Here is a 24045-nt window from a genome sequence, read left to right on the forward strand (position 1 = left end):
AACTCCACAAATGAATTGTTGTTTTGCATTAAGAGAAAATATGAATATATACAAGGAGAGGGAGATTGTTGGGTTTCATATCCCAATGTTTCCTCGTCTTCTAACTTCCTTTATTTTTTCTATTTACAATATTTACATAAGTTTTCCTAATCTCAAAGATTAGGTGTCAATAGATCTCAAGCCCTAATTGTATACTATGTATACTAGTTGTACTAGTGATCTAAAGGGCCATGATCACTGGTACGGGAACCCCATGATTCTTTTATTGATGGACTAATAAAAGATCGAGCTTTGGGCTCAAAAGATATATGTACTTTATTAATTTAACTGCTATAGATTTACGCTATGCAAAGCACTTGTAATTTGGGGATTCCTAGTGTGTTTGTGTGTCTGCTTAGCCATAGACCAAATCTAGGGCCTAAGGAAAAAATCAACACAATGGTCAGTTGAACTCGAAGAAGGGAGGTTGAACATGAGGCTCATAATGTAAAATGGAAAGTGGTAAGTATGGAAAAGAGAGTGATAGGACTACACTATCTCAATCGAGGTTTCCCAAGTAGTGCCCCTCCTATACCCATTGGGTCATTAGGGTAGGTCCCACTGGACTAGATGAAAGATTAACCCCCCATTTAAGGTGACTGAACACAATGATGGTCAAAACCCCTCTTCCTCTAGGTTGCCCCCTAATCCATGTCAAATTCCCAAAATACAAACAAGCATAAGCACCTAATTGCAAAATAAATAAAGTACCTTTTGATCAAAAGCCCACCTTCCACCATGTCTTCTTGCCAAGTGGGTGAGGAAACATATGACAGATGTAGGTGGAAGAGAAATGAATGGCACATCATCATCGACTACTAGTGGTTGTTAGGGGCTGCTGGCTACCAGCTAGAAGAGATGGTAGGAGAAAATTTCTCCTATTGGTGGGTAACAGGTAACACAACCTATCATGGAAGAGACACCAGGATGGTTAGAGGAGGGGAAAACAAAATAAAGAGAGGAGTAAGTGAGAGGAGAATGTGACAATATCAACAACACCTTTTAGAGAGACTGATAAACCTAGTTCTACACCCACCAATCACCATCAAACACTTGTTGCAGTGCCAAGGCCTTCTCGTATTAGGGGTAGGCCTGGCAAATAGCCTATCATCTTTTCCATAAAAGGGAGAGAGATAATTAGCTAGTTGCGAGTTCTGTTTTCTTGTCATTGTACATCTACCTCATTATGATGAAAAACATTTATATATATCATGTCATTTTGTATTGGTTCTCTACTTTTGAGTCCTTGATTGAACTATATTAGACTTCATGATTCAGTATCGACTATGATTGATCATTCTTTATTTAGTATCCACTACATATATATCAATGCTTTCTCCATATTTATGTTCCAATGTGTTTATCTGATGTTGTTGTTGCTTTATATGTTTACTTTTTTTTTAAATGAATATATTATGTATTTTTTTATTTTTGTTGATTTTTTCACCAATTTTTATGAAACAATGTTTGCTGGGCAGTCGGTGATTTTTTGCCGGTTCTGATTTTTTCAACGTTGACATGAATGAGAAAGAGTGGATCGATACATATTTTAGATGTTACGATGTTTCATTATATAATAGGAGAGAGGAGTACAATATATAAATCCCATAAACATAACCATTAACTACTTCATTGATGATTACATTAAATGTCCAATTATCACATCACTTTATTAGTGACCATTTATTATTCATCTCAGTTCTAAATATGACAGTTATCTCCAATAAAATAGTCCCAGCTTTGTATTTCCCTACAGGTTGGTTGATTGTAGTTTCTAGATCTTAGATCTCATAGAATATGTTATGAATATAAATAATTAATTAATAGTTAATAATGATTAGTATATTGAAGAGGCATGTCTTTAAGGACATGACTGTTAATGAAGAGGCAACTGCCTAGGCATATAAACAGGCTCTCATTATAATATCATATATCATATCTTCTGTACATCCTAGATCTCGCGATTTTTATACGATCTCATACTGAATCGCGATGTTATCGAGGATTTTATAAATGCAATGTTTTTTGAATTAGTGTTAATTTCAGATTGGGAGATATAATGTTTCCAGGTGACACCACTATATGACATGACATGACATTATCATAACATCGCGCTCAACATTGCTGTACATTCAACATGTCTTATATAAATATATTACCTGTCCTATAATGGAGATATAAATATTCCAGATATTCAGAGCATCCCGCAGTGTATACAAACTTTCTTTCTTACATAATATAATAGTTCCACTATAGGAGTTGCATTTGCACTCCCACTTGTGTATTAATTCAGATGTACCCAGCAGTTCTCTTGAAATAATCATGGTCTTTCGTTGGACATTAATAAAATTATCTTTTATTATCATCTTACTTCAAGCACTCCACTCTTTGAAGATTTCATACCCACTACCACAAGATTCACTGTTCCATACCAAGACTTGAGCAACACTAAGCAAGTGGTCTATTGTCCTAGAGGGCTTGAAAATTTTTAAAGATGTCTTTAAAAGCATTGTTTGTTGACAAACTGTGAACAGAAAACGATGTAGGTACTAAAGGTGAAAGTTTAAATCAGCAGCCTTTTTTTCCTTCTTTTCATAGGCAAATAATTGAAACACACTTGTGACTCGTATTCACAAGGGTAAAGCACACCGTCAAACTCAGACAATCTTCTGGCTAAGCAGTCATATCTAAGGGCATCTATGCCATCAAAATCACCTAAGATTGATAGGTGGCTCCATCTTCTTGCCTTGAATAAGCAAAGACTATTCATACAGGGGAGCATTCTTGGATGTATTTCAACCCAGGGAATCAATACAACAAACATTCCACCTTACCACAACATCATGGCCTGACAGTAGATCAGAAGTTACTAACTATTTGCATATATAGTTAGATACAGAATGAACTCTTGATTATTAGTACAAATATCTTATAGGATTGGTTTATTGCACAATAATTTTCCGCAAAAACATCTCAATTCTCATGGACCAAATAGATCTTTCATAGTCTCACATGGATGTAACTTGATTTTTACAATGTAATTATAAACAATAGATTATAAATAATAAAGTCAAAGCAAACATTGTAATCGAAAGATCAAACTCTAATCTTTGGAAAAATGTTAAATGGTTGAGTAATTTATACAAAATTTTCTCAAGATATAAGGATTTTTAGTCTATTAATGAAACAAACCAATTACCACTGAATCTATAATTTTTCCATAAATGATAGTTTCATAAATTTTCAGAAAGAATACTACTAGGAATTACAAAAATACACAAAAAATTCGGGATGGATTTGGAGTTTGTTGGTCCGGATATGTCAGAAATTTGTTAGTCCCATATCTTTAAAGGCAATAAAGAAAGGGTTGCAGGAACTCAACACATAAAAATGAAGTCAAATAGGCCTAATTTTGGTAACAAGTTTCCTTAACAACTACTTTACTTACAATAAACTCTACATAAAGTACACATAAGGAAAGACAACAGCACTGAACAACAACTTGAAGGAAAGCACACCATAGTTAGTTCTCTTTTAACCAACCTAGAATGATATGTCAAAATTCTCTCTTAAAAGCAATTCTTTACTATTACTTCAAAATTTTGCATGCTATAATATTTAGCTAGAATTGTATTTGTTATTAAAAACTATGTAGTGCCAAATATTATTTGGTTTTGTGCCAAATATCACTCGAGAACACCATGGTGATATACAGACCAAAATATGATACCCATCAAATGCAACCAGATACAGAAAACAAGGGAACAGCAAGAAAAGATGGAATTGACTTGGTACTTCTAAAATTAGCAGATATAATCAAACTGAAAATTCTGGCTCTCAAGAATTGTAGAACATGTAGAGACATTGCAGTCAATAAAGAAAAGGAACCAGCAGTTGCTGGGATTGATTTAGTTTAGTTTGGTATCATACTTATCACTGTTATGGTTGGATTATCGTTATTTCTTATTTTATGTAAGAAACAATCAGGCAAGTGTCCAGAATGAGCTTACAAAAGTTAGAAATAGTCAAGATTTCTGAAAGGTATCTAGTCATCATTGTTACTGGAATATACATGAAGCAGTCCCTTCTTGCAAGTTTCCCACAACACAAGATGAAAATGAAAGAAATATCACAGAACCTACATTTAGCCTGGTTTATATATTTGAAATTTTCCTAATGCATGGAATGCATAATATATAGACATGTCTTAGAAGAAACTATTGGAATCTTCAGTTTCAGTTGGGATCATATTATTCAGGGTTATCGTTAGATTGATAATGTTTCTTTCCAAGTTTATGAGAAACAACCACACAAGCATCCAGAATGAGCTAAGAAGAGTTAGAACTGGTCAAACTCTGCGAAAGGCATCTAAACATCCCAGTTCTCAGAAGATATGCAAAGAAATCCCTTCTTCCGAGTTTTCAACAGTTCAAATTGAGAAGGAAAAATATTATAAAATGTTCATTTAGCATGGCTTACTGATATTCCTTGTTCAGGAATGCAATGTATAGACAACACAGTTAATCTTGAAAGATTAAGGCATTACCTGAGGATGTACCATGGAGCCTCCTGCAGCCAATGAATAAGCAGTACTACCTGATGTTGTTGATAAAATCAAACCGTCTCCTTGAACACAGGTAACAAAGGAATTATCACAGAAGCACTCCAAGTACGTAAGAAATGGAGACATTCCCCGATCAATAGTGACCTCATTCAAAATCAAAATGGGTTCTTCAATCAATCTTTCATCATTTTCTGCATGTCGAAGAACCTGACACTGCAAACGATGGCGTAATGTGATGCTAACAGGTCCCCTCATAATTCTTCCTAGGCAATCCCTGTACTCATCACTCGCTTGGATATCCGAGTCAAGAATTATTTCTAAATGAGTGAACGTAAGCTTGACATATACACAAGTTTTCCAATATGTATTATATTTTATATGATCCCTAAAGTAATTATACTAAGAAAGGAAATGCATCATTACACACGAAAGATCAAAGATTTGAAAAGAAATTAGCATAGACTTCAGCAATTTTAGCATAAACTTCATTTTCTCCTATGTTCACTATGACTACATATTATGCATAGAAATAATTTCTTGATATTTTTTAAGAAGCAAGTGTCAAAGTCCTTGGTAGCTTCATGTTAATTTCGCAGCTCAGTGACAAATGTCAAATTCCAACCATTGCATTAAATTCCTCTTTCTGAGAAGACCGAAATTGACTTTTGAAGCACTCAATTTGGACAAGGAAAAATATAATTTTCAAGTGAAGCCCACAAGATGACATTTGTTCAGGTCAGCAAAATAAACCCTCCTCCAACTCTATAAATTCAAGTCAAGCCCTCCACATTTGGCACACATCAACTCAACACATTCTTATCTCTCCTCATTTGAATGGTTCGTACAGCTCAGGAATTCCAGGGATCTCTCACACATGTGAAGGGACAAGTGTCTTTTTCTGATTGGCCAAATTTCAGACCTATTGCAGGGCGTTGACCAGTGTTGACTTGGGTGTGTTTGGCATGTGTTGACTGCATTTTTGGGTGGAGTGTCTCTATTCTTGCAGGCCGCATTTAATGGCACAAAATCCAAGGTAATCTGGGCACTTTGACTGCAGACCTAATTGTAGACTTTGACCGCAGACTTCTTCTATTTGTTGACCAAGTTTGACTGCTCAGAATTGGACTGTTTTGACTTCTGGTTGACCAGCTAAGGAGGCCAAGTTGGAAGACCTTTGACCGAGCTGCTAAGGGACTGTTTTGAACTTTGACTATTGACTGGTTATGCACACATTGCTGCTGTTGACTTGGACAGATTTGCTCAAGGGTTGACTTTTGTTGACTCTCTCTCACTCTTGTCTCTGATTTGTATAGTTGCTTGGCATATTGATATACTTGGATATTGGCTAGTCAAAGCTTGATTTTGACTCTTCATGATGTACTCTGCTGAACATTTGAAGGCAATCTAATAGAAGAAGATTGGCAAAGGGTTTATCCCCTTGTGGGGCTTTTCCCTGGTCATTGACCAAATAATGTGTCTCTTGTCTTTTGGCTGTCTTTCATTGTGCATTTGTATAGTTGTTCTATCTACTATTGCTATACTGTCATTGGTTAATTGAAGAAGTGAAATTGTAATTTGGATGCTATTGGAAATTGTTGAAGTAATAGTTGCAGCATAGAACAATTCTTGATGAAAAATTAACATGGTATCAGAGTTGAGGTGAAGACAAGCCCAAGAGACATAGAGCAAGAGCATCCATCCTCTAGCAACTGAATTTTGGTCTAGTAAAAAATGTCTACCTCATACTTCAAGGATAATGAAAAGTTAGCTGATGCATCTGGCTTTGCAGCTTGGAAGACCAGGATCAATGTCACCTTAGATGAGTATGATGTCATGGAATACGTGGAAGGAAAGATTTCAGCACCTCCGGAAAATGCTCCCCAAGCTGTCAAATCCAAGTACAAGAAAGGTGAGATCAAAGCTAAGAAGATCATTATTGACTCTTTAAGAGATCATCTACTTGTTTATATTTCTTCTTTGAAAACATCCAAGGAAATGTACGATAAGATTGTGGGCATGTATGAAGTGAACAATTTGAGCCACATTATGGATTTAAAAAATCAACTCAAGGAATCTAAGATGCGCAAGGGAGAGACTATACAATCATTCTTCATGAGAATCACTAAAATCAAGGATCAACTCCGGACTGCTCAAGAAATTGTACCTGACAGGGAATTGGTGATGACTGCCCTTAGTGGTCTTCATTCATTATGGGACATGTTCATTACTTCTATCAACAATAGAGAAAGGATCCCTACTTTTGATGAGCTACTTGTTCTATGCAAACAAGAGGAAAGACTGATGATATCTAGGGGGGGAATTCAAAGGCCAAATGAAGGAAATCCTACTGCCTTCGTTGCTCAAGGGAAGAAGAAGAACAAGAAGAAAGGAAAGGGAAAGCCATCTAATTCAAGAAGACCTCCTCAAGCCAACCGAGACTCCAAGGACTCAAGAAGACGAGATAGAGATGTCGAATGCTATAATTGTCATCGAAAAGGTCACTATGCTCAAGATTGCCCCGAGAAGAGAGATGCTCCAAGAAGAAACACTTCAAGGTCCTACAACAATAATCGTGGCTACAACAACAACAGGTCATATGATAGAAGAGATGGAAGAAGGAATGATAGAAGAAGAAGAGACTCTCCCGATGATCGTGAAGAAAGTTATCATCCACAAAAGAGGTCAAGAAATTCTAGGTATGAAAGTAATGCTACTAATCAATTTGAATATATCCTTATTTCTACTCTTTCTAGTTCCTCTCCTCCAGATGCTTGGGATAGCTAGTTGGTTGATAGTGGGGCCTCTCATCATTTCTCTGGGTATAAGGAAGTTCTCTCTAATTTAGTAGAGAGGGAGTCAAGTTTGAATATTATTCTTGGAGATAACTCCACTCATCTCGTCAAAGGCTTTGGGTCTATTAAATTTCACTTAGACTTTGGGGAATTTGTTTTGCTTCATGATGTGTGTTGAAGTTTCTGAGTCTACCAGTTAGAAACTCTCCATGCACTTTACTGATTTATTCCTACCTACTTGTTCCGTTACTTAACAAGTTATTTACAATGCAAGTACTGAAAATAAACACTAGTGCATGCTCAACATATTACAGATCATCAACTAAGGAAACAGAAACAATCACACCAAATGACACCGTTATTTTTGGACTAATGTCCCTGGAAAAACCCAATGCAGGAAAACCGGTGCCACTATCTAAGGGTTTTCTTATCAAGCAATTTCAGAGTACAATCTGGGTGACAAACCCGGCTTACCCAATAGAGAATGCCCTTGGCGGTAGTACCTCCCAATCTGAGACAAATGTCCCGGCTGAAACCCCGGATAAACCCTCCGGCAGCTCGTCAACCCCAATCTGCCCCAGAAACCCCAACATCTACCTTTCTGGACTGCGTTAGCCTCTCTCTACCTAGTGCTGGCCCTGCGTCAGCTTCAGGACGCCCTGCATTAGCCTTCTATCCCTCTGCGTCAACAACGCTGGCCTCTCTGGAGCACAGAGTAGCTCCTGGTTGCCTCTGTGTGGCCCTGCATGAGCCCTGGCTACTACTGCGTCACTCTCTCTGGCTCTCGCGCTACTCTCCCGGCACTATCTTTGTCTCTCTATACTTAATGCCCCTCAGCTGCAACTCCGATCACTGATTCTATCTCTCTTAGCAAACCCTGCTCTAGAGAATAGAATGACTGGTCATCTGGTGTGATCTCCAAGTGACCCTCAAGCCCCCTCTTATACTTTTCTCGTTGACATATCAACGGCTGAGATTAAGTCCCTAATCAATGGCTAAGATTAGCTATGGGTTGATCCATGACTTTTGGACCATTCTAACATAGTTTTATATTAATTCACATTAATATTTTAATTTCCCTAAGTTTAGTCTTAGGGACTCCATTAAAAATATTAATTATTTTAATATCTCCCAAACTGTTTAGAATCTGCCCAAACTCTTTCTGGGTATTGGAGATCTCATGTGCCCCAACCTCTCCACCAAATTTCGTGGCTGGAGCACATCCGATGCTACCCCAAATCAACACTCCCTCTTAGCGAAGAGTGTGCTCTAGTAATACTCCTCACTGAGTATCACCCTGATCATACGGCATCGGTCCCTGTGCTGATGCTAGGCCTACTACCCATCATCCTCTGCACTGCTACATCCTATACTACTACCCATAGCTCTGCCACTGCCACTACTGCATCCGTATTACAACTCCCTTTGCATCCATGTTGCTGCCCATGGCTCTGCCACTGCCACTGCTGCATTTGCACTGCATCTCCTCCCATCATGTTGCATCGTGCTGCCCACTACTGCATTGCAACTCAGTCACTGAGAAGTAAGTAACTAATCTCCCAATTCTGACCTCTCTGTTGGGCTAGAGACCCTCCTAATGTTGAAGCTCCCTCTGCTACTGACAAGTGCTCCCTCTCTGACCTCTGCGCTGTTGCAACAACTCCCTGCATCTCGCACTATTGCACACCTCTTTGTGCCATCTTGCACTGGTGCAACACTCTCATGCCTCTCATAGTGCTGCAGCTTGCTAGCCTCGCGCTATCCTGGGAATCCTGCACTGTAGCTCTCTCTGTTGCTCCATCTGCATCTGTCTTTACCCACATCCGCCAGTCCTGTTACTCCTCATCACAGCTCCTGTAACAAGGTCTTATCCAAGAGGCTAGGTACCTCGAGGATCCTGCCCCTCATCGCCTGTAGTCCATCTAACTACAAGTTGATGTCTCCCTACTTCCGCTCAAGTGGTGCGTGTGCGCTCATGGCACAGCCATCATCTGTCTCCACTTCCTTCTCTGCCCTTTCAGGCCCTGCCTTAGTCTCGAAAGACTCTCCCTTACTCTTCTTCCTTGGACACTAGGTCGCATAATGACCCAGCTCCCCACAGTGGAAGCACTTGATCTTGGAGAGATCCTTCTTCTTCCGTTTTTCTTGCTTTCCCTCAGATGCTAGGGTAACATCTTCCTCCTCCTCCTTTTTTACTCTAATCCCCTCATTGCTGCTTCCTGCCATGGTCTGTCGTCTGATCTCTTCTTGGCGAACAGCTGCCCACATCTCCTCCCAAGGTGGAAGGGTCCCTCTGCCCAACATACTCTAGACAAATACCTCCCAGTGTTTTGAGACTGCATTCAGGGTTGTACTCACCATCAATTCCTGATCAGGCATGGCTCCTATGGAAGTCAACTAATCTCGGACCTCATTCAGTCCTCTGAGGAAGGTGTCGATCAGTTCTCCCTTCTTCATATGATATGACCTCATCTAATTTTCTAGTAACATCCTTCTCTGCATAGAAGTATGCTGGTACAATTTCTTTAGGGCCTCCCACATCTCATTTGCCATTTCCTTCTCGGCAATGTGTGGTACTACATGGTCCTTGACCCCGTCAAGGATGATGCTCTTGGCCCTCGCCATTGCCTCCTCGTACTTGTCATTATCAGTTAGGTCAACTAGGATCGCTATTGTCCTCAAGGCAAAGTGCTTGACACGATTTTTGTCAAGTACAAATAAGATTCTGGCCTTCCAGACTGCAAAGTTTGAGGCTCCGTCCAGTCTGTCCTGGTCTCTTACTCCATGTAGTGCCATGCTGCTCTTCTACTTCCCTCCTGGAAGTTCTCTATGTGACTCCCTCCGAGTCTCGATTTCCCTCTTGGAAATCCTTCTACCGATGTCGAGATGCCCACTACTCTGATCATCTATGCAACTGCACCACTGATCCAGATTTCTCGAATAGAAACCTCAGTAACAACTCCCTCCTCCTTGGCCTTGCCCTGTTAGGTATTGTTCTAACTACAGTACCTCACCAACTCCACTCTGCAATGTTCCCACAGCCTTCTAAACCCCAACAACTTGATGGTGAGAGCTCCTAGGCTCTGCGCAATCTCGGCACCAGCAACCCGACCTCCTCAACCAACTGCGTTAGCCCTCCTAGCTTCTGCGTGAGTCTCCCTTTGCCTCCCTTAGCCTCTGTGCTGCCTCTTCCTGGCTCACCCTTGATGATGCAGGCACTGCATCACCCTTCCCTTATTGCTGCTCTGCTAGAAACAGCGTCTGTCACTCAGGACAACTATTTTCTGCTGCTATTGCTTCACTCGGCTGATGTCCTCAGTTCTCCTGTTATCTGCAACCATCCTCCGATACCATGTTGAAGTTTCTAAGTCTACCAGTTAGAAACCCTCCATGAACTTTACTGATTTATTCCTACCTACTTGTTTCATTACTTAACAAGTTATTTACAATGTAAATATTGAAAATAAACACTAGTGCATGCTCAACATATTACAGATCATCAACTGAAAGAAACAAAAACAATCGCACCAAATGACACCGTTATTTTTGGACTAATGTCCCCAGAAAATCCCAATGCGGGAAAATCGGTGCAACTATCTGAAGGTTTTCTTATTAAGCAATTTCATAGTACAATCTGGGTGCCAAATCCGGCTTACCCAACAGAGAATGCCCTTGGTAGTAGTACCTCTCAGTCTGAGACAAATGTCCCAACTAAAACCCCGGATAAACCCTCTGGCAACTCCTCAGCCCCAATCTGCTCCAAAAACCCCAACGTCAACCTCTCTCTGCCCAGCACTGGCCTTGCGTCACCCTTAATGGGTCTGCGTCAGCAACGCTTACCTCTCTAAAGCACTGCGCAACTCCTAGCTACCTCTGCGTGGCCCTGCGTGAGCCCTCGCTGCTACTGCATCACTCTCTATGGCTCCTGCGCTACTCTCCTGGCACTATCTCTACCTCTCTCTCTCTCTGTACTCAATGCCCTTCAACTGCAACTCCAATCACTGATTCTATCTCTCTTAGCAAACCCCGCTCTAGAGAATAGAATGACTGACCATCTAGTGTGATCTCTAAGTGACCCTCAAGCCCCCTCTTATACTTTTCTCGTTGACATATCAACGGCCGAGATTAAGTCCCTAATCAACGGCTAAGATTAGATCTGGCTTGATCCATGACTTTTGGACCATTCTAACACAATTTTATATTAATTCACATTAATATTTTAATTTCCGTAAGTTTAGACTTAGGGATTCCATTAAAAACATTAATTATTTTAATATCTCCCAAACTGTTTAGAATCTGCCCAAACCCTTTTTGGGTATTGGAGATCTCATGTGCCCCAACCTCCACACCAAATTTCGTGGCTAGAGCACATCCGATGCCACCCCAAATCAACAATGTGATGTATGTGTCAAGATTGAAGAAGAATTTGGTATCCATATCTACTTTGGAAGACAAAGGAATGAGGGTCACTTTCATGAAAGGAAAAGTACTTGCTTGGCCTGTTGGATCCTCTATGAGAGATGCCTTCCATTGCGATCTAGATTTGAAGGACTCTATAGAGTCACTATAAGACCTCTTCTAGCAATGGTCGATGATACTAATCATCAAAGCGAGTTATGGCACCGACGGCTGGCCCATCATCACTATCAAGCACTTTCGAAATTGAAGAAGTTAGTCTCTGGGATCCCCGATGTTCAAGCTCAACATGATGGAGTATGTCTAGGATGTGCCAATGGAAAGATGACAAGGGAACCATTCCCCTCTAGCAAGAACAAGACAAAAGACATCATTCATCTTATTCATTATGATATATGTGCTCTGTTACCCACCATTTTGTGGGTAATATCCCTAGGAGAATTTTTTTCTCCAAGATGGTCCTCAATCGGCAGCCAACAGACCCTTGCAACCATCAGCTAGCTCATTGCGGCATTTCTTTGCCACCTCAGCCAGCCATGTGGTCCCTCGCCCCTTTGCCATGATTGTATGTTTGAAGGTAGGCCTCTGAATCTAAAGGTATGCCTTGTCATTTTGAAATTGAGTATTGTAGTTTGCTTATCATGGACACTTTTGGGCATGGATTAATGGTGGGATTTGACATAAAGATTGGGCTAGGTCTGTGCTTCTGTCCCCTAGACCCCTTTTAGGAATTAACCTTGGATTTTAGTCTCGTGGGATCTCTTTTATTGACCATTTAGTCCCAAGGATGGTATTTCACAAAAACCTTGATTTTGGTTGTGTGGTCCTGCTCCCTTATCTGCTTATATTATTACCCTCTTTCCATCCATTGTTGCCCCATTCATCACTTTTACCTCCTGGGTCCACATCCCTCCATTGGGTCCACATAGGGTTAGCTTGCCCCTTCCCCTTGCCCACACCTTAGGTCATGGCCTATAATGAAGCATAGAGGTTGATGCAGCTGAAAAATAAGTTAAAAGCATATATGGCCACATTTAACAGGAAAAATACCACAAAATTCAGAAGAAGGTCATGACAAAAACATTTAGCGCGTGGGCAAAAGCCAATACATGAGCTCTACCCCATCATCATGGCCATCACCCAGCTTCCTACAAGTTCTATGAACCTTCTTCATCATATAGGAACCCATGATTGTCCCAACCCGTAATGGGCGATGAACTGCCCCACCTTAAAAGGGGGGAATTCACTGCTATATCTTATACATCATGCTCTAACCCCTTGAGCCCCAAGCAGTTAATCAAAGAAAATCATAAAAATACAAAAGGTGTATAAAAAAGGGCGGAAAAATCAAGGTCGAGGCACCTCATGTACCACGATTGCTCCCTCCTACACATTATAAACCCAAGTGTGGGCTTCCCTCTTATTAACTACCCTTGTACCCCAGCATGTGACCTAGGGCTACCCCTTCTTATCCCCTACTCCATTCACCTATCTATCACATGCCACCACCTTTTGATGGATGTACCTTGACTATATTATCCCCCTTAGAGGTAGAAACTACCTAATAGGGCACTTGGTTAACCCCATTTGGAGTTCATGAGAAATTGGCACACTACGAAGCCCATTATGGAAGGGCAGGCCATTATGAAGTCCCCATTTGTGGTCCATGATTAGGTAAGCTCATTTACTCTATTTCTCTAAGGACTTGTTGTACTGGAAGTCTAAAGGACGCATTGGATCTTATGCAGGATTGCAGATGGTTTCCATTTGGGTTTGGTGTCCCTATACAGGGTCCTAATCCTCCAGAGCACTATATTGGCACATGTAGGGTGAGCGTTGAGAGCCATGGGCCTCCACAATAGCAAATTGCACTCCATGGACAGCCATTCAAAGATTGCTCATGGTTCACTTATTGGACGAGGAGGATGCACCTGATCTATCATGCCCAGTTGGCCCCATATCTACACGATACACTTGGAAGATGGTCCAGGACTTGTACGATGATGTGGCATCACCTACACAATCATCCTAGCCCTTGCAGGCGACCCACAGGCATCTTCGTTTTGTTTGGAGACCCATGAGGACACTTGTGTGCCCCCACATGTCATTTGGAGCACCACAGGTTATTACAAGGGGCCAACCCCTTGTCCACTGTTTTTGAGGGTTCTATTCTTCATTGTGGTACCCATGGACCTAATTAGGTCTCTTAAAGGACCCTACAACATGCATAGATTATTATTTGACCTCTTGAGAGGCTTACTTTTTCATTTATGAGCTAGTTTGGTGGGCTTGTCACACATTATTTAATTTTGGGGCTTATGTAGGCCAAGGAGGCTAATTTGAACTCCTAAGTTGTGTATAAATATGAGTGAGATGAGTTCATTTCTCATCATCACTTTGGTTGGATCTCTTATCTCTCTTTAGATTTTTGCACTTTTTCTAAGAATGAATTGGAGATTTCATGGATGAGTTTTGATGTATGAATATTGGTATATCTTCTCTTGGAGCTTCTTTAATGTCAATTGTGAATGGTTGGATATACTCTATTACATGTAAGTATGTGCTTTTGATGTTATTCTTGTTTACTTTTGTCATATATGTTGGATTGGGATTTTTGTTGTTCTAGGGCATAATTGTTGCATGCATTTACTGCTTAATATTGTAGAATTTGTCTCTATTATAGCATTTCCTTCAATGTATGGGCCATGTAATAGGAGCGAAATCTCCTAGGGGTAAAATTTGACCTTGACAAGCCATTTCTCTTGCACATCAAAGTATAAAAGCTGCAAGGTTGCTTCTTCTTGACCTAGAAGGCAAACAAAGTGATCTTGAGGCCTCCTTGACTAGAAACCAAGAAATCCTACTCTTACTCAACATAGACTCCATTCTCCCAAAGATTAAGGCACTCATCTACCAAGGGTGGTCCCTAAAATCCACATTTTCTTACATCCTTGCGGGACTAGCCACATTGGGGTGACTAGGGCATCAATTTCCCGGCAAGCTAGCCATAAAAAAGAATCTATCTCCTAGGGTCTCCTGCACTAGCCTTTCCTCTAGCCCTCCTCCAATTTTGAAGCCATTCCGACGGTGGAGTTGGGAGAAAAGTCAAGCCCTAGCTTCGAGATCAAAAATTGCCCTGTCATCCCCAAGGCTCGTACCTCATAGGGTCAAGATAACATCTTTAAGTGAAATTCTTCTCTTGATCCTTTCCCCCACCTTGTCTAGGGTAAGAATATCATTGGTTGCTTCATACCTTTCTCATATCCTAGACCAGGTCCACTTGGCCTCGTGTGGTCCTGCTCCTTCAAAGGACCATTTTTCAAGGACCATGTGGGATACCAATTCTAACAAGAATTTTAGGGTTTGGGGAACTCCTTCATGAAGACTAGTCCCATATACCTAACCCCCAAAATCCTCTCTTCCTTTCCCTAGAATCTATACTACCTTGCATAGTGAGCAAGCAAGCTCCATATTTCAAACTCTTTTGGGAAAGGGTTAGTATTGGGCCACTCATATCCATTGACTTATCATTCATTATTGACTCCGATACATATCGGGTCTCCTTCTATCGGTGAAAGTCGGCAAATAGAATGGAGCCTTAGGTGAGGTGACAATGGGCTAAGTCTCCATTTGTTTCCCTTGGCCTAGCATTTGCCCTTTAGGGATTCCCTTTAGGTCCCCTGCTAGTTTGAGTGGTAACATGGTCCAATGCCCATTCATTTTCTTGGTGGCCATCTCTATTACATTACATGGATATATGTAATATCCCAAATGGAAATTAACAGTGATAAACAAAGAAAATTAAGCACATCTAACACAAGAAATGGCACATGCAATCAAGTAACAAGAAATGCTCTAGAAACACGCCAAAATGGGCCAATTTTATTATCAAATGATAGGAGTACAATGTATGATGGAAGGAGTGCCCCTGGGCACGCCAAAATGGGCCAATTTTATTATCAAATGATAGGAGTACAATGTATGATGGAAGGAGTGCCCCTGGGCTTGCTCAAGGCAAGCTACAAGCCTCAAGTGTCCAACAAGTCTGCCCAACTGCTATAGAACAACTCCTCTCCAAAGATCTGCACCGGCCTAGTGAAACTACACTGCTGGCTAGAAAAATTGAAGATTTTCCACACCTCTGATGCTTAGAAAATTATGCAAAATTAGCCTCGGTCTCCTCTCGACAAACCCACCAAAACACATAAAGGGTTTGGTCTAGTTTTGACCATCGAAATTGACCCCCAAAAACCCTAACCTCCTCAACTTGCTGGAAAATAGGGTCATCCTAAGAAACCTCTGTTGAAGCCCTCCAAATGGTGCCAAAGTGTTGGGTTTTTCTTCCCCAGATGACTCCCTTAATTCCCCAACACAACCCCAGTCCACAAAGCTTCTCGTTAGCTCCCACATGTGCCCAGAAATTGTCTCCTGCGCAGGCCCAAGGAAGAGAAATCTGTTCCTCTCAAAGGTAGTAATCTTCAACCCCAAAATTCCCCACCAAGTTTAGTCTTCCCTTGGAGCAGCTTCTCTAAATTTCCCCTGGCAAATACCCTTGGACAATAGCTGAAATGAATGGCACATGAAACCTTATTGTGTCCTCTTAGAGCACAAATTAGCCGAGAGAAAAGGTTGAATAATGCTCCCAAAACTGCACAAATCTCCCTCCAAAGTCGCGGCAAATTTACCTCCCTAGGGTGGCACTCGAAGTCCACCGAAAGAAGGGTGAGTTCTACCCTTGGAAAACTTTGTGTTAAGTAGCACTTGTGACCCAGCTAAACAGCTTGAGCAACAAGAAAAATAGATAAGTTGACAAAAGATTCCAATAGCTGTTATGCCCCTCTTATTTATAATTTTGACTTGCCTCCCCTTGTGGGTCCCTCTACCCACTATTTCGACCCCCTTTCCTTGGCAATTTCGACTTCCCTCCAAGGGAGTGCGTATTAGATGTGGGTGTGGCCCCCACATTCCTCTAGCAAAAAGTATTTTGGCCCCCTTCTCCTAAGTCTCATCCCCAAAATTTTGTTCGCCCCCATAATAGTCAAAAATGAAAAATTATGAAATTGATATTTTGGGAAATTATTCTGGGAAGGAATATTACAGTCCTCCCCTCCCAAATGTTGCTTGTCCACAAGCAACTGCAGTGTTGGATGCTTAAGTATGTACTCACCCTCCAAAGTAGCATCCTCATCTAGTAAGTTCCTCCAGCATACCAAGTATTCATTGATAGTTTTTCTCCTCAACTTCCTTTCTCTAGTCTCTAAAATGGCCTCCGGCTCTAGCACTAGATGTCCCTCATCGTCCAGCGGGGGTAACTCTGTAACTGCTGTCACCTGTTGTCCCAACACCTTTTGAGGCATCAGATGTGGAAGACATTATGGATTTTGCTTCCAGGTAGAAGCTCCAGCTCATAAGCCACCTCTCCAACCCTCCAGATCACACTGTACAACCCATAAAAACGGGGTTGTAGCTTTTAGGCCCCCTTCTGCTTCAGCATGGACTATTTGTATGATTGTAGTCACAGAAAGACCAAGTCCCCCTCCTCAAAATGCCTCTCGATCCTATACTTGTTTGCATATAATTTCTATTCATTATGAGTTGTCAGCAGGTGTTCCTTGAGATCCTTGAAGATATCTTGGCTCTCTTGGATCCAATCTTTGGCCTTTGGGGCTTCGCTGTCTCCAAAAACAATGTCAGCGAAAGATAAAGCATCATACCCATACAAAGCACAGAAAGGTGACATAGCGATGGACATGTGATGGGTGGTGTTGTAGCAATACTCTCGTAAATGCAACCACCAAACCCATGCTAGCTATTGCTATGTCACGTAGTTCCGTAAATAGCCCTCCATCCATTTGTTAACTCTCTCGGTTTGCCGTCCATCTGTGGGTGGTAACTGGTACTGGGGGTGAGTTTAGTGCCCACTAATCAGAAAAGCTCTTTCCAGAATATTCCCATGACGTGGTTGTCCTTGTCACTAACTATGGTCTTTGGAAGACCTCTTTGAAAAACAACTCCGCTACTTGCGAAGCAGAGTACTGGGCTAGAATAGCAAATAAGTGTGCATACTTGGTCAACCGATCCACCACCACATATATACAATCTCTGCCTTGCACCATGGCAAGCCATGTGATAAAATCCATAGAGATACTTTCCCATTTCCCCTCAGGAATAGGAAGTGGCTGCAACAATCTAGCCGAATGGGTCAACTATGTCTTGTCCTCTAACAAGCCTCACACTCCTACACATGCCTCAACATATCTCCCTTTAGGCCCTTTCACATGAAGCATTCTATGACCGCCCTATATGTTTTAAGGAACCCCTGGTGTCCTGACAATGGGGAGCCATGGGCTGCATGGAGAATCTTCTCCCTCAACTTTGAGCCCGACACCAAAAATATGTGTTCCTTGTAGTAGATGACGTCAGCCATGACTCTGTAACACTCATCAACATGTGTACCCTCCAAGATCTCGCACGACCGTTGATCTTTGCTATACTTTACCAACAAATGTGCCTTCCAATCATGGCAGATGCTTATGAGGGAAAGTGTCGCGGGCCTCTTGGATAATGCATCTGCCACTACATTGTGCTTGCCCTTCACATACTCGATATCACAATCGTAGACCTGGAATTTGTTGACCCACTTCTGTTGCCTGTCATTGAGGCCCTTCTGCCCTAGAAAATGGCGAAGATTGTTGTGGTCAATCTTCACTCTAAACCTGTTGCCCACCAAGTATTGATGGAATTTGGCCAATGCATGAATAATGGCCAACATCCCCTTGTCATAAATGGAATACGACCTCTCATGCGGAAGGATTTTCCGGTTCTCAAAAGCGATGGGGTGGCCATCCTATGACAAAATTGCGCCAACGCCTTCACCTGATGCATCGCACTCCAAGGTGAATAGCTGAGTAAAACCGAGGAGTGATAATGCTGGACATCTACTCATCACCTCCTTGAGGTGCTCAAACGCTGTCTGTGCCATATTTGTCCATGCGAAGGCCCCCTTCTTGGTCAAATCAGTGAGGGGAGATGCCAACTGTGAGAAGCCCTTCACGAACTTCCTGTAGTAAGTGCATATGCTCACAAATCCCCTCAACTCAGTCACATTCTGGGGTACTGACCAATCCCGGATGGCTCTAATATTCTCCTCATGCACCCTTATGCCATCCTCTCCAATGATATGCCCCAAATAAAGCATCTTTGTCAACCCAAACTTGCAATTGGACAGCTTGGCGTGGAACTATTGCCCCTCTAGAATGCGCAATACTACCTCCAAGTGTTGCAGATGCTCCTCCCAGGTCCTGTTATAGACCAGGATGTCATCGAAGAACACCAACACAAATCTCTGCAACTGCCTACAGAATACATGGTTCATGCAGGATTGGAAAGTGGCAGGTGCGTTGGTTAGCATGAAAGGCATAACCATGAACTCAAAATGCCCATAATGACATCTGAAAGATGCCTTGGGAATGTCTTGATCCCTCACTCTGATCTGGTGGCACCCCGAACACAAATCTATCTTAGAGAAGTACTTGGCTTCTCTAGGCTCATTCATCTGCTCATCAATGCGTGGAATGAGGTAGCGGTTCTTCAGGGTATTCTTGTTGAGTGTTCGGTAATCGATGTGTGGAATGGGGTAGCAATTCTTCAGGGTATTCTTCACCAGAACCATTGATCAAGTGAAGGGGCTAGAGCTAGGCCTAATGTGCCCAAGTGCCAGCAACTTTTGAACGGCTTGCTCAATCTCATCCCTATAGGCATTGGGATGTCTATATGGAGTAGTAATAACTGCTTGTACCCCTGGCTCTAGCTCAATCGTGTGCTCAAACCCTCTGTCAGGTGGTTGCCTTGGTGGTATGTCCCCTAACACTACTGGATACTTGTCCAAGACGGCCTGTATGTCAGGGTGTGGTGGCTTGGGTTGACTCCTAGCCTCAGAAATCCTCAACTCCATTGCCCACTCTATGTCCCCTTGTCTCAGGTCAGCCTCCATCCTGTGCGCTGAAACTCTCTGTGGAGGATATGAATGCATGCCCAAAGAACAACTAACTTTCCATCTGGCCCCATAAACTCCATCTCAAGCTTCCTCTAGTCTGTAGTGATCCGTCCAAGAGAGTAGAGCCACTGTACATCCATCACCACATTGGTGTCTGGTACATCCACCATAAAGAAATGATCCGTCATCGAGTAGTTCCCCATGGTCACTGTCAAAGTGGGGACATATCGGGTACACTGCATGGTCCTATTCCCAGGCACAAGGACTGAAAACCCCTCAAACTCCTTTGTAGTGATACCCTGCCTCTGGATCATCAGTGCATCAATGAAATTGTGAGTTGCCCCACTCTCTACCAAAACCGAGACACATTGCCCATGTACCGTGCCTTTAGTCCTCAAGGTAAAAAATTTGGGAACCCCATGCAACAAAGCTAGAACTCCTCTAGTTGATGCTAAAGGTGCTCCCTGGGTGATGATGGTGGAGGTGGTCCCCTCTCTGCATGTGTCTCGTTGTCACCCCCGCATATATCCAACTACACATCATCCTCCTGGTCACTATCAAAGAAACCTTGGTTTCCTTTGCAGAGATGCTCAACATCCTTATCTAGCATCTTCTTGCACTTATTAGAGAGGATGTCCTCGTGGCTCGGGCTCGACGGATCCGGAGGAAGGCTTTCTCAGTGCCTTTGGCCTGCATCAGGTTGTATATATCATGTACTTACTGTTGTTAATCAATAAAGAAGGTCATGTCTTGTTCCCGATATATGCTGTCATCTTATGAATGATAATCTATATGTTTATATACGATGATCTAACATATTTTTATGTATGTACATTGAATTATCTATTATGTATATGCTTCTGTGATTGATTTGCAGGTCTGCACATCTTGGAGGAAGCAGAGGGTTTGGACCCTACGAGAACATCTTCAAACATAGGACCTTCAAGTATGTCTCCAAATCCAAGTTTGATAATTCGTATGTTTGGCATGCTTGATTGAGTGTTCTTTGTTGATTATCTCATCCTGCTTTGTTGAGGATTTCAACCCTCGCCTTAGGGAACTTTTCCCGCCAACAATGTTAAGTTGGTGATTTAAACCTCTAATTTTCAGCCATCTTTTGGCATCATTTGAGTCTCATATCCATTGTTTATGCAAATATTTTATTGTTTTAATTGTGAATGAACACTTTTACTTGAACCATTTTGAAGCATTTCACATTTGAAAATTGAGACGCTATCTCTACTTGCAAAGACAAATCTATTCATTCATCTCCATTGCACTTCTAAAATTAACCTCCAAGCATAAGCTTGGTTGATAGAAATTTTACGATACTTTCCAAACTTTCATTCAATTTGATAAACTTGAGTCTTGAACAAAGGTTAAAACATGTGACCTCGCAGTTCTCTTATGGCCTAGCCCTTGTAGGAACAAAGGCACATGGGTTGTATTTAAGTCTAGGCAGTATCGTTAATGATGGTCTAAGTGCCTCTTCATCCTAGCCGTTTTTCAATTCACCTCACTCTTTACCAAGTTATGATAAATTGAGGGGAAGTCAAACATAGAATAGGAATTAACTAAAATCAACCAAGAACACATTAGCACACAAGCACCACACTATTTTGAAAGTTTCTTCTTGCATGCATTTGAAATTGGCATTTCATTGAACAACTCACTATTATATGCAATAGATTTAGAAAACATTTAAATCTCATTTACTTGCAAGTATTTTAGATTCACTCTTCTACTTTATTTATCCTCAATTTGGATCAAATTCCAAGTTTTATCATTGTTATGTTCGAGCACACTTTCTCTTTACAAGTACAAGAAATATATATTTGCAAGCTTTCAATTTTTAATACTTTCCTTTCAAAGTTGTATCATCATGTTGTAGTTTTGGTTTGATTCACTAATGTTTGTTTTGTAGCTTCCATTCCATTTGATCTTGTTGTAGATTGAAGATATTTTCCACTATTGCAAGTACTTCATTTATTTGAGCATATATTTCATTCCTTGCAAGATTTTATTCGGCATTGGTTTACTCACATTTTCCTTGCAGGATATATTATTGAATTATATCGGTCTATTTACATTTTGATGTTAATGCTCACATTATTGAATTATATTGGTCTATTTACATTTTGCTGTTAATGCTCACGTTTACTTGTACTTGCTAAATTCTTCATTCATTGTTTCAAGTTACATCTCAATTTCTTGAATGATCGATGCTCTAACTCATCTACTAATTATCTCCTAGAACTTGTTAGTTTAACAAGTTTTTCTTTAGAAACCTTCCTTAGGATCTACCCTCCTTGGCTTTAGCTAGGATAGAGCCTAGACAGAGAGAGTTGGGATTAGGTTGTTGGAATTTCTAATTCTAACCCGTTAGAAATCCTTCCTGTACTATCTGGTTTATTTCTTCCTAGTTGTTTAATTACTTAACAAGTTATTTACCATGTAAATATTGAAAATAAATACAAGTACATGCTCAACACATACAGATCATCAGCTGAAGGAAAAACAAGCACACAAGTGACACCGTTATTTTTGGACTAATGTCCCCGGAAAAACCCAATGCGAGAAAACCGGTGCAGCTATTTGAGGGTTTTATTATTAAGCAGTTTCAGAATACAACCTGGGTGCCAAAAATGGCTCACCCAATAGAGAATGCTCTCAGTAGTAGTACCTCTCAATTGGAGATGGATATTCCAGCTAAGAACCCCAGATGTACAATCCCACAGCTCTCAGCTCCAATCTGCCCCACAAAATCTCCTAGCATTAGCCTCTCTAGCCCGGCATCACCCCAACTAGTCGTGCGTCAGCCTCTGCGTCACCCACAATGGCTCTCTCTGGCACTGTGTAGCTCCTGGCTGCTTCTGTGTGGCCTCTAACTAGCTCTGCATCAACCCTCTCTCGGCTTCTGTGTTGATTCTCCCAATACTATCTCTGCCTCTTTGCTACTGCATTCACTGCCCCTCAGCTGCAATTCTGATCACTCTTTCGATTTCCTCAGCATGCCCTACCCCAGAAAATCGAATTCTTGATCAACTCGATGTGTTCTCCAAGTGACCCTCAAGCCTCCTCTTATACTTTTCTCATTGACAATTCAACGACCGAGATTAAGTCCCTAATCAACGACTAAGATTAGATCTGGCTTGATCCATGACTTTTGGACCATTCTAACTCAGTTTTATATTAATTCACATTAATATTTTATTTTCCCTAAGTTTAGACTTAGGGACTCCATTAAAAATATTAATTATTTTAATATCTCCCAAACTGGTTAGATTCTGCCCAAACCATTTCTGGGTATTGGAGATCTCATGTGCTTTAGTCTCTCCACCAATTTTCGTGGCTAAAGCACATCCAATGCTACCCCAAATCAACACTCCCTCTTAGCGAGGACTGTGCTCTAGTAATACTCCTCACTAAGCATCACCCTGATCATCCGACATCGGTCCTTGTGCTGATGCTAGGCCTGGTGCCCAACATCCTCTGCACTACTGAATCATGTACTGCTACCCATTGGCCTGTCGCTGCCACTATTGCATCTGTACAACAGCTCCCTTTGCATTCGTGTTGCTGCCCATGGCCCTGCCACTGCCACTGCTGCATCTGCACTGTAATCCCTCTCATCATGCTGCATTGTGCTACCCATAGCACTGCCACTGCTAACTGTTACACTGCAACTCAGTTACTAAGAGGTAAGTAACTGATCTCCCAACTCTGACATCTCCTTCAGTTATGCTACTCCTCTTCGGGGCTCCCGTAGCAAGGTATAATCCAAGAGGTTGATTACTTCAGGATCCTGCCCCTCATCGCCTGTAGTCCTCCTAACTACAGCTCGATGTCTCCCAACTTCCTCTCACGAGGTGCATGAGCACTCATGGCACAATCATAATCTGTCTCCACTTCTTTCTCTGCCCTTGCTAGCACAACCTTGGTCTCAGAAGCCTCTCCCTTGCTCTTCTTCCTCGGACATTGGCTTGCATAATGACCTAGTTCCCCACAGTGGAAGCATTTGACCTTTCCCTCAGATTCTAGGGCAACATCCTCCTCTTCCTCCTTGATTCTGACCCCCTTGCCATTGCTTCCTGCCTTGGTTAGAATTCTAATCTCTCCCTGACGAAGAGTCGCCCACAGTTCCTCCTAATCTGGAAGGGTCGATCTGCGCAGTATGTTTTGAACAAAAACCTCCCAGTCCTTTGAGACAGTGTTCAAAGCGATCCTCACCATTAATT

The 24045-nt window shown here is 41.6% G+C and overlaps 1 protein-coding gene across 2 annotated transcripts in view; it reads right to left on the reverse strand.

Moving 5' to 3' along the window:
- Positions 1–24045, reverse strand: part of NADK1 (NAD kinase 1) — a 465773-nt gene that overhangs the window by 110957 nt on the left and 330771 nt on the right. For both annotated transcript variants that reach the window (XM_089385728.1, XM_089385727.1), the window contains exon 10: positions 4586–4893. In XM_089385728.1, coding sequence (XP_089241854.1) covers positions 4586–4893 — 308 coding nt within the window. The remainder of the gene's footprint in view (positions 1–4585; positions 4894–24045) is intronic.

This window comes from Pinus tabuliformis, chromosome Q (genome assembly GCF_031772625.1).
Source record: "Pinus tabuliformis cultivar Carrire ecotype Pingquan chromosome Q, CPIR1, whole genome shotgun sequence".
NCBI classification, from domain to species: domain Eukaryota; kingdom Viridiplantae; phylum Streptophyta; class Pinopsida; order Pinales; family Pinaceae; genus Pinus; species Pinus tabuliformis.